The sequence below is a fragment of the Empidonax traillii genome, unplaced genomic scaffold (assembly GCF_003031625.1).
Source record: "Empidonax traillii isolate 1590-97213 ecotype Southwest subspecies unplaced genomic scaffold, ASM303162v1 scaffold554:size495636, whole genome shotgun sequence".
Lineage (NCBI taxonomy): Eukaryota > Metazoa > Chordata > Aves > Passeriformes > Tyrannidae > Empidonax > Empidonax traillii.
Window position 1 is genome coordinate 290,889 of NW_020955747.1, and position 19,715 is coordinate 310,603.

Here is a 19,715-nt window from a genome sequence, read left to right on the forward strand (position 1 = left end):
TAATGACTACATTTGATGCAGGTTCATTGTGTTCTCTCTCGACAACAACTGCATTTCTCCTTTATGCTTGTCACGGTTTAGGAAGTGTACTCCCCAATTTAGTGTTCCCACTGAAACTCCAAATCACATTGCTGCTCACTCGCTCCACCCCCCACCCCTTGCTGGTAGCTGGAGAGGAGAATTGGAGATAAAGATCATGGGTTGAGATAGGAACAATTTACTGGAAACAGCAGTGAGATAAGAAAAAAAAAAAAAACAGTAACAGCAACAATATTAATAACAAAAGTATACAAAAGAGAGAGGGATTCAGGCAGCCACATTGCTCTCTCTGGCTCAGGACCAGCACCACTCTTACTCACTGGGAAGGAGCCCCTTCTCCCTGGAGGAGACTCCCTTTCCCCTGCCCCCAGCACTGCTGTGAGGTGGTAGAGAACAACCTCCAGGTCCTGGCCATGGCCCCTCTTGGCTGCTGCAAAAATTAACCCTGTCCTGGCAGGAATGAGGAAAATATTTCAAACATATTACCACAAATTAACATTGCCGGGGTTGATTATAATAAAGAATTGTAATAGAAACAAAATTGTTTTTTAGCATTTTTTTATTATCCTTTTGGCTAATGGTAGTACATAAAACAGAATATAACAGATTTTTGTACCAAGAACAAGTAATAAATGCTGCCAACTATAAAGCTCTGCAAATTCCAAAGTATTCTGACTCTTAAAATGAAAACCGTCACAATGCTGTAACAGAAAAACAACTGTGCTGGTTCAACAAGCCACCAAACAACATCTACCTTTTGTCCCCAAGTCTTTCTGATACTTTGAGTTGTTATTCTACCAGCAGCTGAGTTTGTCTGAAACAGCTTCTGAGAAAAGTAGTCCCACTTTACATGTCTTAACATGAAACCACAAATTTCAAGACCATCCCAAGAAAAGTGTAGGGGAAATAGACCTTCAGAGACATCAGGCACACTATGAACAATCACCCCAAGGGCTTAGGAAGAAGCAGCAATTACCTGCCTTTCAGTATTGCAGTTAAAATGGCAAGTGCCATAAACTTGCATTTCCCCCTCAAAAAACCCAAAACAACATACAAAAATATTTATCCTGCTAGAATCTGTAGATCAAAAATCTTTTTTGTCTAAGAACCAAATAAAATACTTTATCCTCATCAAATATTTTAATAGATATGTGCTATTTCAAAGAATCACATATTGCCTGAAATAGTTCCACAGGTAGTGAACAAACAGCACCAAAAGCATGGACAAGCTACTTTTCTTTCCATGTTAAAAATTCCAGGAAAAAACTATCAACCCAACAAACACAGGGAGAGTGACACGTACAACGAGGCCCCTGTGCAGACACTTTAGATTTCACAGTTTTTCTTCAAGTACAGGCTCATAGCAACAGAAATAAATAGGGTGGTGTGGAGTGTTCTGTGACAGTGCTGCCACATTGTTTCTGTACTTTCTTTTGAAAAAGCAACCCAAGAATTTAGAAGCACACGTTTTTCCACCCAAGGTTTGTATGCAAGTATTTGACAAAACGGGACTTAACGCTTCTGTGAATTTCAGCACACAAAAAGGTTCTCGTTTTCACTTTTGTCAAGGTTAGGGAAGGTCAATGAGTCGTGTCCAACTTTGACAGTAATTGCTTTCGTAAAGAGAGCTGAAGCTCCCCAGCAAAGGCTATGATGCAGGGGTTTATTTCATATTTTTAGAAAGATTCAAACATAACCCAGTTTATAAACAGTAGTTTCAGGCAGGCAAAAGTTTCAGTTGCTTAGCAGGTTTGTATTTAATCTAACCACTGAAGTACCAGTGGGATTATACATTAGCTGTAGAAATCGTGTTATTTTTGTCAAAGAAACATTAAAAAAAAATTACAAAAGTCACAGCTGCACCTGAGCTCAAAGAGAAGAAAGAAGTTGTAATTCTACCTGTTTATTAGCTGTTTTGATAAGGATGTTCTGCAACAGATCAGAAGTAGTAGTCTGAATGCTGGCTTTATCAGAAGCAGTGGACAACCCAAGGTGTGTCACTGCTTGCCCTGTCAGCTACCACCTGGGCAGCTGTGTGCTACAGATGTGATTTCCTGCTGCAAACACAATTCCAGGCATGATTCCAGACTTGCAGTACAAGCCCAGCCAAGCTGAAAACAGCCTCCTGTGCTATCAGTGTTAAGGGAAGTAACCTTGGCCTAATAAAAAAAAAAAAAATCAGTCATGTCCAAAGTAATACTGCTGACTCCACCTTGAAGCAAGAGCTTAAAATACAGTTTGCATTGATCCTGTCAGGCACAGATTACTTTTAAAAACAGAAGTGCGCTAGTATATATTTTATACTATATTTAACAGTTTTCAATGTCCTAAAAATATTATGAAAATACTAATTAGGGATTATAGAATTTTTTATGCTTTTGAATATAGGAAACACCCATGCATAGAAAACTACTCTTTGGGGTTTACCTCATTTAACAATATCAGCATTATTCAAGTTTATTTGGATACAATAACACCAGAAAATAGAGGGACTGACTTGTGCTAACCTACAAGAAACTCTTCAAAGTCAGCTGCTATAGAGTAAGAGATTTTAGGCAAATAATAACCGTCAAGGTTAAATCTGAAGGAAATAATGCCTGCCATGTAACATACAGTGTGCCTCTCCCAGAGGCATTTCCTCTCCTTTCTTTTGCTAAGACACAAGGAATGCTTGAGTTTTCATTTGATGCTTGCAGAAGCCAAGGAAATCCTCCTGCAGTGAGCAGAGACAGAGAAGGGGTTCATGGTCTCCCAGACACACACATGTAAACACTGCAATAGATATAAAATTAACCTTGCAGGGTTCCTTAGTGATGTGACTGATACCTGGCTCTGAAGAAGATATCACTGACAGACATTTGTTTTCTAAATGGAATACAAAGTTAAAAGCAGAGAGCTAATAAGGTATATTAAAAAAAACACCACATTATCTAATGCTGTATCAAGTTAGAAAAGTTACAATGTCTATTTTGTATCCCTAATACAATGGGAAATAAAAAACAACCTCAAAGTAAAAATTACTAAATAAAACCAAAGTAAATGTGTATAATATAGAAAATATTGTGTGACTACATGATACAAAATACATCTCACAAGAGTTACCACAAAACATTCCCACATTAAACTCTACAGCCAGCTCCAAGTCACATGGGAGCAAGAGACATCCTTTCTGCTCCAACACCACTGCAATCCAACTCCAGGAGGTCTCCTTTGAGTCAGGAGATATAGTCATCTAAAAACAAGGCAGGAAAATACAAATTTCAGATCAGCTGTCTTCTCAGTCAGAAACCCAAAAAAACTGCACATGTTTTATAAGTCACAAGGAAACAATGACTGCATTTATGAGCTTGAGAATCAACTGTTTAAACTATTTCAAAGACTTCTTCTTACCAGCATATATTGTATTGAGTTTCTGGAAAATTTGCATATACACATACACACAACACCACAACAATGACTCTGAGCCATTTCACTTCACAAACACCAGTCAATCCTTAAAAATTAAAATTCAAATTGAAACCTATGGAAACTCATCTTGTAAACATTTTTTCAGAACTTCTTAATACCAGTCACACTAGTGGGCAGCTAAAGGAGAAGCCCTTTAAGTGGCTGTTTGAACATCTTACCCACGACTTCACACATGGTGCCCGTGAACTGCACTGCTGTCGCCTTCTCCACTTTGCATCTGCATCTGCATCTGTGCCTGCATCCTCGCAATCATCTCCTGCATGCGGCGCAGCTGGAAAAGTAGCACAGAAGAATTCTGTGGTCTAATCTCCCCCCAGAACATAATTCTTCACTGTCATCAACCTATTATTTGTTTATATAAAACAAATTTTCTTTATCTGACCTTGGGTTATGGTATCTTCTACTGCTCTTCATCCCTGAAGAGGTTGGCATTTACTGACCAGAATAAACAGGCTTTATTATTGCACTGTGGGATGGGACTTTTAAGCATCTCTAAATAGAAGTCTCTGAAGTTAAATGCATAAAAATGATGCTGCTGAAGTGCTGAATAAACACAGTTACTAAAGTTTATCACAAGAAGAAAAGCAGCTTGTTTATGTCCCTCCAAACTATACCAGTATCTGCCACCAAAAAAAAAAAAAAATTTGTCAGGATTGCTCCTCAACTCCCTTGCTAGTGACGACTAGTTGGAAGCAAGTATTACAGGCAAACCATCCAAGAAGACATAAGCATTATTAAACTTGGTTGAAGGTCAGTTTTTGCAACATTTAAACACAAGATAGTTATATAACTCAGTTACTAAGATTAATTCAACCATACTGCACATACAGTACTTAAATCCTTTTATTGTACCCAGCTCTGAGAGGTGGCGAGTCAGCCTCACTGGAATAATTTTGAGCGCCTTTGTGCAGTTACAGTGTAAACTCAAACTAAACAGTTAACAATGAGTTAAACCCGTAGAATGTTACACTATTATTTTTTTCATGTTCCTCGAAACAACAACCCTTTTAGTTTTTATTCTGGTTATCTTTTGAGACCTTTTGTCACCACTAAGATCACTAATAGAAGGCTGAGCATCTGCTTGTGCTAGGGCAAGCCCAGGAGTTCATCTAACTCAGCCCCCTCTCCAGTACTGGCTCTTAGGAAGCACATGGAAGAGCCTGAACACGAGATGCCCGCTCCCAGAACTTACCCACACACACTCTCAAACTCGAGAATCTGTCCCTTTGGAACTTGCTAAAACAAAAAATTCTACCTTTGCATTTAGCGAGCGCATTCATGCAGAAAGCAAAGTCTCCAGTCCCTCAGATTTTCGGGCTTATCTGCTCAAAAATACCTTCTTATGCACAAATGCCACGCTAATGAGTTTCACAATTTACAGATTATCTTAGAATCATCTTTTTTAACTTTGAATTTTTTTTAATCAGCCACCTGTTAATCCCAGTAACCAAGACCTCTTGCCTGTACAGTAGATTCCCATTCATCCTGCCATCTACTTCTGGCATCTACTTCTGAACAAGAGCACTAACCTCATCTCCCCTTGTACAGGACCTGCTTCAGGTCTCCACTTCAGCCTTTCTGTCCAGTTTTTGCTATTCACTGCACTTTTCCTAGTATTTGATATACCCTTTTTTGAGTTAGGGATACAACAAAAAGAGCATTAAGTTACCCATTATGAATTTGTTATAGTGGCAGAAGGAGAATTACTGTTTCATTCTTTATTCCTGACCATTCCTGCCATCATTCCCTCCTTTGTTGCAGAGCTGAATTGACTTCTTCCCAATCTGCAGTTGTTTGTGAGATTGGTTCTCCTTGCCCACAGTGTGTGTTACATCCATTGCTGAGCACTACAGTGGAATGGAGTTTTAACAGATTCCACTTGTTCCAACAAATCCCTATCCTGAGACTTCTCTACAGCTCTTTGCATTCTGTTTTCTTAGTGAATCTTATACAACTTAATATTGGTAAACATATATAACTGTCTTTTCCTTTACAAATTACCAAGACCATATAAATAATTTGACCTAAAGTAGTGATGCAAGAACAAAAATTCCCCCATTACAAGAATACAAAACTGTCATCTTACTTCTGCTTCCTTCTCAAGCAGAATCTGGTCTTTATTTACTTCTTCATCTTCTATTTTCCTAAAAAAAAAAAAAAAAAAAAAAAAAGAGTGTTGTTAGAAACATGAAACCATTAAGGTTGGAAAAGCCTTGCAAGATCATGAAGCCCAACCATTAACCCAGCACTGTGTTCACCACTAAACCACATCCCCAAATGTCACATCCACAAGCCTTTTGAACTCTTCCAGGGATGCTGACTCCATCACTGCCCTGAACAGCCTGTGCCAGTGCCTGACCACCCTTTCAGTGAAGAAATTTTTCCTAATACCCAATTTAAACCTCCCCTGGTGCAGTTTGAGGCCGTTTCCTGTTGTTCTGTCACTTGTTATCTGGGAGAAGTGACTGACTCCCACCTGCCTCTATTCAAGACCACCTATTGCTTTGTTAACAGCTTTCTCCTACTCCATGTCACAATAGGAAAGATCTACTAATGGATCTAATCAAGCAAATGCCATCAAAAATTCAAAGTGAACAAACTGGTGTTTGTTAAAAGTTTAATGAAGAAATAGATTGTCAAAAAATCCTCTGTGCCCAAAAACCTCTGGGGATATTAATGAATACAGTCAACAAGCACCTATTACCAAGCCCTCTTAGTGGAGGAGGTGCAAGCTTGACTAAAATTCACATGCAAACTATCCTCTCTTATAGTAAACGTGACTGCATTCTAAAACTCATTTCAGAAATGTGAAAACAAAGGTATATTGGCCACTTCACTAGATAAATTACAAAAACATGTTTTAGTTTCATATAACCCAAACTAACACCAACTTATTGCCGCAGGTCACTGGCAGAGGCAACTTTAAATCCTCTAAAAATTTTAAAAATTGACTTAACTCTGGATGACCTTAGCGATACTTCTAAGGCCTTTCTACACATCTGTTGAATAACAAGCATCAGAACTTGGGAAATTTGGGGGGGTTTACCTTGAACTTCAGAAGCCAGGATCTAAAAAGCCAGGAGAGAAGGGCATTTCATCTTGCCCAAAGGGCAAAATTGGACTTGTAGGCCAATGCTACAGGCAGAGACAAACTCCTTTGGCTGAAAACTGCCCAGGCATGCGACAAAACTTCTGTCAACAGCAGGATGGCAAAAGTTTTGCAAAATGCATCAAAGCCCCTGAAATGTGCAATTTGGAACCCTCTAGTGGCTGCAGTAAGAGACACAGCTGAAACATCTAAACCAGGAAACACCCAATTTTCCACAAGAACTCACCATCACAACTTTACAAATCCTGCTATTGCAGTTAAAAGTGGGGTGTTCTGCCCTTCTCTCTTACCAGGAAAGCTGTGCTCAAACCACCCCAGCTCAAAATGGGGCTGACAGCACTGTGACTGCTATGTAGAGAAAATGATTTATGCATGGCGTGTTTAAGAAAGCACTGCAAAAGAACTCAAGCATCTTTTTTTAAGGACACGGTCCAAATATTCCAGTTGTTAATTCTGAAAAAAAATCCACTCTTTTAAATATATCAGCCCTGGCCTAGCTTGCAGATTTTCTTAGACAATGTTTATCATTGACATCTGCCTACTTATGTACCTCCAACATTCCAGTCCAGCTGTGTTCATGTCTCAGACCAAAGCACAGATCTAACTGTTCCTTTTCAATGTCACAACTGTCTCTTCAGATTTACCAAATACTTTTTCTTATACTCATTGGAAGCTGGTCAATTGAATTTGGTGCTTCCTGGAGCTACAGAGCGGCCCTTCATCTAACAAATCCTAGCAATGAAACAATAGGTGAGACACTGAGAGACCAAAAATTAAATTCAGAAGAGGAAGGAACAGCATGTAACCATGAGACAACAACCTGCCGCCTCGTTTGAGCCTTTCAGAGCGGAAGTTCTCATAGTGAAGGTCCTGGGTCACCTCCTGAAGGTCTTGCATATGGGTGCTGGAGGAAGAAAAGTAATTAAAAGATGAAACATCCCTGTGTCACATCAGCTTGCTTAACCAACTCTCACATTCAACACTGCCTTGGCTTAATGTGTTTAGCATGCACACTCTCTTAAAATACTAATTTAAAAGTTAATCTCAGGGAAATTGATGCAGTAAAGGGACCACCTCAGCCCTGAGGCTGCCCTGGCTGAAGCTGTCCTCCTAGGCGAGTCCTTTGATGAAACTGGGCAGGAGAAACAGAGCAGCGAAGCCTGGATAAAAACAACCAGTGGACTTTTGAAGTCTGTTCCTTTGCAGATGTATCTGCCTATAGATACATCTGAAATAAGCACAGGGCCTCAAACAAGCTGGTTTATGTTCCTGGGGGTTTGAATGGTGCTACAACACTGCATTCGACAAAAGAATTAGACAAAAGATTATTTTCACAGAATCACTGAGTAATTCAGATTGGAGAGAACCTGTCAGGCCTGTGTGAGTCAATCCCTGACTGGGCCTAGCTCAGCTTTCCCCAGACAAATTCTGAATTCCTCCAAGGATTCCACAATCACTTCAAACTCCCAGTATACTGTTTGAGCACCTCAGCAATTGTTTTTTTAAGCTATCATTTAACTGGAGTTTTCTAACTTACATTAACATGGTCCTCAGCTTCAGGAAGTCATTATGCTCCGGATTCTCCACTTCAACTACACCCCATGGGTAGAGCCGACCTCTAACTTTTTTACCTTTGGCTTCAATGAGTTGGTTGGATCCCACTACACAAAATGGAATGCTGGCCTGAAAGCAAAGAGTGCAGAAGTTACTAATAATGAACCAGGACAAACAACTCCAAGAATAACTCTTGTTCTGCTCAGGACTGCATACTATGGTAATAAGTTGGTAATTCTTTTAATTTAAAGGTGTAAAAAGATGAATGTAATTGTTGCCATCATCTTCCAGCTAGTGAAGCCTGGGTACAGAGACACGGTGACTCACTCCAGGTCTCATCTCAGGTCTTGTTCTAAAACCATCTGAGCAGTCTGAATACAATATATTATTCACATATGTAACCTATGAAGCCAGTCACACCTTCAGGAGTCTGGTCTGCTCTTTAAAGTCTTCATCCTCATCTGATTCAGCATCAGGCAGGTGATAAATCTTGATGCCATGCTCTTCTATTTCATCCAGAATCTGAGATTTGTAATGTAAGAAATCAAGATAATATAAATGTAGAGTCAGTATTTTTAAATCTTAACATAAAATTACTTAATACACAGTCTCTTAAGAAACCTGGATCTATCTTACTGATCCAAGTTACTTGACAAGGATTTGTTTTTAAACACTGTATTTCTTCAGGACATTCAACAACTACTTGCCATAGACTTTCAGACAAACAATAGTGTTCACACAAACACTGTCTTTTGTGGAAACTATGTTTTTTAAACCTTTTTTTTTTGTTGTTATAATAAAAGCATTGACTCAGAAGCCACAGCATAAACCTCCTAAACCTCCTTGTTCTTACCTCTGAATTACTACTTGGGTGGTAGAGGTGGGAGTGTTTAAAAAACTAGCTGAACTACAGACACAACAAATACTTTTTTCTCTCTTCATGACTGCCAAGAATGGTATCTGCAGCTGGAATCCATTTGCCATAAATACAAATTTTCTCTTTAATAAACAATAAAACAATCCTTATTTCTGCAGAATTCTAGCACAGTAAGTACTTCTACTGAAGTATATGCCTCTCTTTTTATTACAAATTAGGTAAGATAGTTATAAGGATTTTCAAAATAACTGAAAAAAAAACCTTCATAAAGTTTTAAATACAAGAGCTAAGACTGGAACAAGAATGCCTTTTGGCAGCTTAATTCTAACCCCTCTTTCTAAACTTCATATCTCTTATTAACTCATGATGGTTTGTTGACTCCTCCAGCCTTTGCTCTCCTGCTCTCCCCTCCAGCAAATATGGCATCAAGTCCTGCAAGATTCAATGTGTTAAGAGCTCTTGCCTCTGGAAGAACTGGAATGATTTAGAAGAAGAGTGACACGGGGAAAGAAAAACAACCCCAAAATCAGAAACATCTCTGAAAAACCCATTCTTCAACCATCAAAATTCTGACCGGGTTAAAAAAAAAATATATATATATATATGTATATATATACACACACATATATATATTCTGATGCAGTCTCTGCTTTGCAACTGATTAAACAGGTAAGAGAACAATTACCATCAGCAAATGTATCTAAGTATTTTTTCCAAAGTTTCAAAAAGCTCTCATAATGTAATTGTAAATGTAGCCAATCTGCCACTTTGCAAGCAACATTCGAAGGACAACTTTTCACTTAAGTACATAATAAAATAATTTACAAGATATCAAACTACATATTAAATGTTATGCTGTGCAGGAGATTATATTTTCCTCAGCTAGAACTGAGTAAGGTTAATCAGAATGTCCCTCTCTTCAGCCACCATACTGCTACAATCAAAGGACAACACATTTCTGCAAGCTAGAAAAACACTCACCCTTTTCTTCAGTCTCTCTCGCTCTTTCAGAGAAAGTGTATCAGCTTTTGCAATCACTGGTACAATATTTACTTTGTTGTGTATAGCCTTCATAAACTCAACGTCCAGAGGCTTAAGGCTAGAATAAAAATATGGAAAATGTTTTATTTATTTTTACTCTAAATTACCAATTTACTTTCCCATCAGTATCTCTCTTTACACACAGAGAAAGAATACATCAAATTAATGCCAGTAGTCATAGCACTTCCTTAAGTAATGGCAACCTGATTCTGAAAATTTAGGTCAACAGGCAGGAACAAAGTCCCTGAAAAAAAAAAAATGACAGAGAAACACCTACCCATGACCAAATGGTGAAATGAAATAGAAGCAGCAATGAACCCGGTTATCTATGATGTGCCTTCTGTTCAAACCACTCTCATCGTGCAGGTATCGCTCAAACTGCTCATCAATGTAAGCGATTATGGTCTTAAAACTGCAAAATAAATATGGATTTGAGAAATCACCAAATGGTCAGTAACTGTAGTGCTGTTTCAAAAGTAATATTAAAACAAGAAGACATCCTGCTGGTGAACCAACCTTCAGATGGAAAAAAATTCATGTACTGATTCGGTAGGACTGGAAAAGTAGAAGCACACATATCTTATAATTGTAATTGATTTATAGAATAACAATATACTATGTGCATTTTTTTAATATACATATATAGTAAGACAAAATGTACATATATATAGCACAACTTCAGTTCCACAACAAATTTCTCTTGGTTTCATATTTATATTTTGATTAGCATTAATCACACATGTGCCAGATAATTTAACGCTCTTGTTTCAAATTGATTTAAAATCATAGAATGGTTTGGGTTGGAAGGGACCTTTAAAGATCACCCAGTTTCAAACCCCTGCTGTGGGCAGGGACACCTTCCACTAGTCTGGGTGCTCCAAGCTCTGTCCAACCTGGCCACAAACACTTCCAGGAATGGGGCAGCCACAGCTTCTCTGGGCAACTTGTGCCAGTGTCTCAACATCACCACTGTAAAACATTTCTTCCCTTCTCTTCCAGGTTCAGACTGTTGCCCCTTGCTCTGTTACTACAGGGCTTGAGATCACACAGTTCCTACTTTGAGGTTCAGAGGCCTGAGAGATGTGGGGAAAGGGATTACCAATGGAAACTGATTGCCACTGATCTCCAGATTATTTCTCAGTACTTACTACAGTACTTACTGAGTACATTTCTCAGTACTTGTAAATTTGTTAAAAAAGAAACCTTCAAACCAAACAATCAGAACCAAAGATGATGAAAAACACTTAAAAATGAAGCACAAAATCTGAGAATGCTCAAGTGAACATGGGCAAGATCCAAAGGTGGATTTTTGTTCACACTAAAGACTAGATGATTTGCTTTCTCAGAGTATTGTTGAAATTCTTGTGTCCCAGTGGTTCCATTACTTTGTGACTACAAATTAAGTCAAGGTCACTTTTCACTTTAAGTTCTTTCAAGCTTAAGAAAGTTGACTGAAAAAAACCCCATATGTGTGTCACAAAACTTATTTCAAGTTGTCTGGAAGTTACTGATGCCTTTTTACATGTACCTGAATTAATTCGTAACACTTAAGTTAAGCTTCCTCAAAATTAGAAAACGTGGTTTTCTAAAAATCCCACGAAAAATCGCACCTCATATTCAGCATTTCACACACACCCCGTGTTCCCCCCCCCAAGGACATACACATGAAATGCATGTCAGTCTCCACACAGAGATCAAGGTATACTCTCTGTGCACACACCAGTCTCGACAGTTGATAGCGTCCCCGTATCCTGGTGTATCTACAACTGTCAGACGCAGTTTCACGCCTCTCTCTTCGATCTCAACTGTCGAGGCTTCAATCTGCACGGTGCGTTCAATCTTATCTGAAAGACAACAAACTTGGTATTTCAGAATCGGATTTGTAAGAACGTGTCACTTTGAGATAAGCTCCGAAGACTAACTGGCAGATACAACCATATAAATATTATTCTGTGGATTACATTCTTAGGCCCTGATAACAGCAAGACTCAATACAAAAATTCTTCAGGTGTTGTCAGAGGATAATATGAGACTTCATGCTTTTCTTAAATATAGTGTAGAAACTAAAGCAAAAGGGACTGAGACAAAATTGTAGGTAATTGGAGAACAATGTGAAATTATACATAATGGATTTTTTCCTAAGGCTGAATGTGATAAGTAATCATCAGCTAGCATGATAAACTATCAAAAATCTAGCAATTAAACAACTAGCAAAGGGGAGAAAATAGCATTTTCCTCTATTTTCTTACAATATTCTCTTCTGTTGGATTATTGTATCCCTTGGTTAACAGAATGAAAAAAGGACAAGGGACTGAAGAACAGCAGGAGGTGAAGTTCACATTCACTAAATACCAACCCAAAGCAAACAAATTAGGGCGCAATCCAAGCAGGTATAAACAATCCATATGTTTAAAATTGCAATTGATTAAAAACTAAATAAAACTTCTGACTGTTTATCTTTCTGTGACACAATGATTTTCTTTAGGCAGAAGAAGGGATCAACTTTCTTGGTGCTAATTGAATACGCACAAGGACTAAATAACAAACATCCCATAGATATCTGGTGCAGAGGAAACCAATTCTATGACACAGTTCAAGTGTCATGAAATACATTAGGAATTATTACAGGTTGAAATCACTAATGACTGTTACTAAATTCCAAAGATTAAAGCATTCAAGTCCGAAAATCATCGAGCACAGAGGAACTACAACAAAGGTGTGTTTACCAGCAGCTCCTGGGATTATCCTTTCTGGGTAGAGATCCGTCAAGAAGAGGCTGTTTATTAATGTAGATTTTCCCAATCCAGATTCACCTGTAATGAATTCAAAATATGCACATAGATAATTTCAATTGTATCCAGACAGTATTATCTGACTATAAATTTTTTCATCCTTCTGTCAAATTAAAAATTTACAATTTATAATTTTGCATTGGAAAAGTTTGCACAGAAAGGTCGAATAACAGTTTTTACATCTCACCTTCATAATACACTTTCCCAGAGCTTTCACTGATGATTTGTAATTAAATCTGCTAGTCAAGTGTAGGTCTGATCAATTTAAACTTAATATTTCCTATTTCATATCTAGGGCATAGATTTCTCTTATCACTCCAGAATGTGAAAGATCATACCCAGTGAGAAACTAGATCCTGCCTAGGCTATATCATCAATTTAAACAATGAAAAAGGCATTGTCTGTAGACCCAGACATCATTAAGGGGGATTTATTTCTGCTTTTTATGCTAATATGGCAAACAAGAACCCAAGGAAAGAGAAACATGATGGGACCACTGAATTGTTTTTTTTTTCACACTGATGAACTTGGGGATTACCAAATTATACCACAGATTTTTGTTCTAGGGATACTGGCCAAGCCATGAGGGAAAAGTGCAAAGGCCAACTAATTAGTTAAAGACCAAGATCTTAATCAGAACAATTGTTCACAACATAAAAAAGAGCAGCCTCTTGAAGTGCTCAGTACTTAAATTCACTGAAGAGATCCTTTTCTAGAATTTTAGCTTTATTTCAGGTGTTGATAGAATTAATTAGAAAAATCAGATGTTAAAAATGGTGGGCCACATAATCCCTAAGACAGACTATTCTGCAATAGGAGTCTGACTAAAATATCTGAACAAAAGGAAAAAAAATAGATGGAAATTGTTTTTAAGCAAATATTGGAGTAGGAGCTGCCACTTTTCACTGCCTCACAGAATGCAGGTCTCAAAATCAGCTTGTACCAGTGCAGCCTTCACCAATGGAGAAATTCACCCAGAGTAACTCAACAGTCACATGGAATCATTTCAGCAAAACCAAAAAAAGTATGATTTCATCCAGTGCCACACACCATACTTGCAGTTTGGGTAAATATAATACATTAACCAAATCAGTTTTCATAGTTGCTGTCAAGGATTATACTGGTTACAGTAATTTAGTGACTCTTCAGTGAAATAACTATTTAGATGAAGTCTTAGCTTAATAATGAGAATGAACACAAAATTGTTAATAAATACAAGTGATTTGGATTTCTTTAGGAGCAACACAGCCAAGCAGGCAAATTCAGCTCATATTTTCAGATACCAGAGTAAACAGAAGGAAAAAAAAACTGTGTGAAAAAGAAAAATCATTGATTAGGACTCTGTCAGTGCAGACAGCTTTTAAAGAAGTATTATCATGCTCAGAAATGAAAAAAAAAAGGCAACTTAATGAAGAATGATAGTTGAATACAGGCACTGTGACACAGCCCACAAGGGAACATAGTTAAACCCTGTGCATATTTGAAGGGAAAGAATTCACATTCCAAACTGTTGAAATAATCAACAATTTAAAGCACAGTTTATTTTATCTTACATCAGCTGCCTCCCTCTGCTAGTGTATCTTAAAATACCACTCCAAATTTTCAATGAAATGACATTTTTCCAAGTTCTCGTTCTTGTAGTTTTCATTTATCCCTCAAAATATTGACAGGCAACAACTGTAAAGTTCCATTTTACTCTGACATGGGTGGATTAATTGCCTTTCTGATATTCTTACACCACGTCATTTCCCCTCTATTTCTATTCTACAAGGGGCTAGAAACAGCTGTTGGTCTATATAATTTTACATTGCTTTCTGCCAGGACCCTCTCACATGGCACTATTCCCAATTAGTCTCAAAGAAATCTGGAAATCAGGTTTAGCTGCAACAGAGAAAGCACATCTTTTCTTTCTCAAAACTTCCAAGTTTTTAGGCTCAGTGAACTGTAAATTCTGAAGAGTTACAGCAGATGCCATAATTTGAAACAGTTGCTTATAGTTTGGCTTTACCCTTAGATTTTATATGATATCCTTTATGGTATCATTCAAAGGAAATCCAAGGAAAGATACAGTAAACAACTATGATAAAATTCTAGGAAGCCAAAGACAAGGGCCAAGTCTGTCCAACAACGAAGTACAAAAGACAGAAACAGGATAACAGCAGTGCTAGGGCTGTCATTTGGCAAAACTAATGAAAGGTTTGAGAATATAGACTCTCCCTGTAACTACCAGAATCCAAAACAATTAAGAACTTAAACACCTCCTATCCTGTACTATCTCATCTCTCCTGCTCATTCCCACTGTGATCTCTCTTGGACAAGTCTAACACACAAATGGGATTTACTTCTTGTGGTGCCAGGTAATAAAGAGCCTAATTCTATTAGGGTACTTTTTGCAAAAGCCTATTTAAAAGCGAGAATGGCAGAGTTCAAACACCAAAACTCAGAAGTTACAGCGCCTGACAGGAGAGACAGAGAAAACACCCAACTCTGATTTGGGAGTCCACATAACTTTGAACAGCAACTGACTTCTCAAAGGATCAAGATATTTCTGCAGACACCACATCTTTCTTTCCATTCCAGATACCAACACAGACTCTTAATGAATTATCAGTTACACTTTAAATTACAACTGCTAACAGGAAATCATGATCCATATAAAAAGTAACAGCTCACATCAAAACCAATTCTCTCTTCTTTTATAAGAGTATTTAAAGAGGTAGAAAGACCAGAGTTCAGATTACGTTGAACTACAGAAGCATAAACAACATTTTAAATAGAATGTTCTCCTTAATACAAGTCTCTTAATAAAAATGTGGAAGTGAATAAAGACTGTATTCAAATTGAAAAACAGCTTAAAACTACGTTTTAAATGGAATGCTTGAAAACTGTAAGACAGGAGAAAAGGAAGGAAGAAATGATTGCTGGAGTGCATAATAGAATTTCTTTGCTCACAAACCTATTAATGTGTTCAAACATGGTTTGAAGTGTGGAAAACAACTGCTGCGAGAATTAATAAACTATAAAAATGAAATTACAAACTATAAAAGAAAGTACAGGTGATGCAAGCTGGAGCCTTACAATAGTGGAAGCAACATTCATTTTAATGTCAAATTCCCCGTGAGCAAGTACTAATTTCGAGAAAGACTATAAAATGTTTCCTTACCAACCACCATAAGAGTAAATTCAAACCCTTTTTTCACAGATTTTCGGTGAACCTGATTGGGAAGGTTTGCAAATCCAACATAGCCAGGAGTTTCTGGATTGGTAAATTGAGCAGGCTGTTGCTAAAAATGAAATAAGACAATAATAAGCAATCACTCAAGACATACTTGTCCGTATAATGCCTTCCTTGTTGATTTCAAATGGTTTGAAGCTGCGTGACATACGGAGAGGGAACTATGCAGAGGTTCCTACTATTCAACAGTTTCACAAAGAAGTACAGAAAACTACACTGACCTAGAGCTTAAAAAGAATTTCATTTATTCAGCTCTCCAGCCCAGAACACCTAAAGTAAAAAAGAAACAAAATCCCAAAGAATAATTTATCTTTAGATCTCTTAGTTTACCTCTTCAAACACATCACTCAAGCACCCTTCATCATTCATTTCACTCCAATAAGCCAACAGAGATGTTTTATGCATCATACCAAATCCTGGGGGCCAAGACTTAGGTGAATCCCAGCAGGCCAATAATATTCTAGGTTATCACCAACCCTTTTAATGAAGAAATTAGATCTAAGAACATAATTTTCTTAAATGGTTCCTCCTCAAAACAAAGTAGCACAATGGAAGTTTCAATGAAGATGCATCAGGGAGCTTGTGTACAACTCCATGACCAAAATTAAATCCTTCCAAGAGTATTAGTTAACTGCAGAGGTTTATAATTGCAGGAAAGTAATTTAATGTATGTTTTACATCACTCAATATTTTAATATCATGTCTTCTAAATGTGAATTCTCTCTTATGGACTGTTAGTAAAGCACACATCAAACACAACGCAAGTTGCACATTTTGTCCATGAAGATTAATATTTTAAAAACAAATTATCTGTGTCACATTGTCATACTGGAAGACAGAAATGTTATTCTTACCTTGGACATTTTTAGGGAAGGACAGGAACAAATCTGGAAAAATAAAGTTTTTCAGTTTATTAAAAATTGTACAAAAAAAAAAAAAAAAAAAAGGCAACAAACCAGTGTAATATCCACTGTTGCACACTAAAGTAAAAGAAGCAACATTCTTGATTGGATGTCCAGATTCTGAAACAGTGTCAATTCCTTCACAGGGTACAAGTATTTGACTCTCCTGTACTAATGAGGGGCAGAATTTTCAGCCACCATTGTCCCTACGGACATGGTCAGACAATAAATTCAAACAACATGAACGTGGAGCGCTGAAGGCACCAGACGTGTGACAAACCATTCTGAAGCCTGAAAGGTTCACACACTTTCAGGAAACGAAGCAAACTAAACACCCTGCTCAGAGACATCTTGCTCTTTACAGGAAACAGTTTTTTCAAAGCTAAAAAACCCCCAAAGTCATGTTTGTGTTCTTTTTTTTCTTCTCAAGCCTCCTTCCCCTCAACATTTCTATTCATGCTTGAGTGTTCCATAAAGAGCTAACAGTTTCAATATGAATCTTTTCCTCCTCCTCTAGATGCTTGTAAACTCAGTCATTTTACCTTCTGTTGCCAATATAAAATTTTCACATGCAGTTGTGTGTAAAATACAAAATAGATGCAAAAAATATTTCTTAAAAAAAAATTTTAAACAAATTTCTCATCCAACACCTCCATACAAAAAAGTCTCTTGACAAATAGGCTCATCCACAGCCCTAACACACTGACCTGGATGAATCCAAGAGATCAAGGCTTTTACTCTGACAACATAAAAACATCAGCATATAATAGTATCTGTGAGACCACAAGCCTCCTTTTTAGATCCTCCCCTGGATCACCCTCTAACCAAAAGGTATCTGTTCCCACTCCGTAATCCCACAGTTCCCTTTTCTTTCTCTAGCTAGCTCATTACCACTTTTTATCACTGCCTGATTCTTTCCATCTTCTGAGCAGATTTTTGTCAGCAGGTTCAGCTTCCTGTGAAATGGCACCAAACTGCTTCAGCGTGCAGCACCCTTTAGTCTGTTCCTCCCAACAAAGAGCCATCTTGAGTCAAAACAAGCTGCCCAGTGTCAGATGAACAGGAGCCCAACTTTTTGCGCCAAGCAGAAGGTAAAGTTGTTTCAAATTGGGGATGATTTCCAGCATTTGCTTCTCAAAGTTACTGAATATAATGTATATGTACACAATTGCAACCTCATTTAGGTTTACAAGGACGCAACTTTTTAGCTCGCGGTGACTACTTCACTGGTAAGAGTTACCGAGTTACTTCCTGTCCCCCTCCACCGTAGCAATCACCCCAATAAGGAAGAGGTGATTTCTGAGAAGGAATTTGTAATGGGAGGGACAGGGTACAGATGATGAACACTGAAGACATTTGGTATCCTTTTTCATGAAGCTGAACTTAACTGACAACAATCTGGCACCGTGATTATTCACACAAAATAAAAACTGGACAACACGTTTCTCAAGAGAAATTTCATGCTAAAAATAAATTCCATCATCTCCAACATCTGTATACTGGTCTATTGAATAATATGAATTATTCAACTACTTAGGAGGCTATCCGTGAGCCCTTTATCATCATGCAAGATTGCTCTGATAGCAACTCTTCCTTCCAAGAGTATTTCCTGATGACTGATGTCATTGATTCCTGCTTAACCATCCTCCATGAGCGATTTTCAATGCCAAACAAAACTAGATCCTGCTGGAACACTTAAGAACATTCTTTTAATTTGTGAGACTTATCTGTCACCCAACTATTTCTCAGAACCAGGCAAAGAGAGGAGGAAAGTTTCTCACAGCTACCGAGAAACGAAGCGGAGTTATGCAGATGGCTATTATGTTTTGACATATGGACCAAGCTCAGAAATCTTTCATGTATGATCTTTCCCACAGCGTTCCCCTCGGGGCTGAGCACTCCCACACAATCAGGACTCAGCCTTGGAGGAGCCCAGATCTTCCTCAGGAGCTGGTCGGTGATGTTCTTCACCCCCCGGTTTCAACAGCGCTGCTGGAGTTTTCCACAAGAGCGTGTTCAGAAGCGGCCGCCTCACTCGCTGTGGGGAGGGCCCGCCGCTCGGGGGTCCCACGGCGGCCCACACGACCACCAGGCCCCTCCCCGGCACCGCCCGCGGCCCCTTCGCTCCCTCCTCACCAGCACCGCCCAACCTCGCCCGAAGCCCCCAGCTCGGGGGGTCCGTCCGCGTGGCTGTAAGGGACAGAATCTTTCCCAGCGCCCCTCCCGGCCCCCTCGTCTTAGCCCCGGGGCTTTGCGGCCGCTCAGAGGGACCCCGCGCTGCCCCAAGGCGAGGCAGGGCAGCGCCCGCCGCCCCTCACGGAGCTCCCCCGAGGCGAAGCAGGGCAGTGCCGGGCAGTGCCCGCCACCCCGCCGTGCCCGCCGCCCTCACCTCGCGCCTCCCTCCGCCGGACCGCGAGCTCGGCTCCCGCGCGCGCACGGCCAGGGCGAAGGGGCGGTGCCGCCCCGCTCCCGCAGGCCCCGCCCCCGGGGCGGAGCCGAGCCCGGCGCGCACGCGCCGGCCCCATCGCCATAGCAACACGCGGGGACGGGGCGGGGCCGCCCGCATGTTGTAGGTCACGCACATCCCTCTGCTGCACCAAGATGGCGGCCGGGCCCTCGGCCTTGTACCCAGCATAGGCTTCGCTGCGGGCCGACCAGAGGTAACGCCGGGCCCGGCGCCGGCCGCGCGGGAGGGCGG

The 19,715-nt window shown here is 39.3% G+C and overlaps 1 protein-coding gene across 3 annotated transcripts; it reads right to left on the reverse strand.

The window, feature by feature from the left end:
* Window positions 1-580: 580 nt before the first annotated feature.
* Window positions 581-19,508, reverse strand: SEPT2 (septin 2). Of its 3 annotated transcripts, none has more exons than XM_027897658.1 (13): window positions 19,407-19,508; window positions 16,970-17,002; window positions 16,044-16,164; window positions 12,815-12,901; window positions 11,809-11,932; window positions 10,366-10,500; window positions 10,029-10,146; window positions 8,591-8,692; window positions 8,154-8,299; window positions 7,437-7,520; window positions 5,594-5,651; window positions 3,666-3,778; window positions 581-3,271 (listed from the first exon to the last, which is right to left on the reverse strand). In XM_027897658.1, exons 2-12 carry the CDS (start codon window positions 16,976-16,978, stop codon window positions 3,674-3,676), a joined length of 1,089 nt encoding a protein of 362 aa, XP_027753459.1. In that variant the 5' UTR covers window positions 16,979-17,002; window positions 19,407-19,508; the 3' UTR covers window positions 581-3,271; window positions 3,666-3,673. The 3 variants fall into 3 exon arrangements, with proteins under 3 accessions (XP_027753459.1, XP_027753460.1, XP_027753461.1); XM_027897659.1 differs by lacking the exon at window positions 19,407-19,508 and adding an exon at window positions 19,290-19,311; XM_027897660.1 differs by lacking the exon at window positions 19,407-19,508 and adding an exon at window positions 19,154-19,198.
* Window positions 19,509-19,715: the final 207 nt, after the last annotated feature.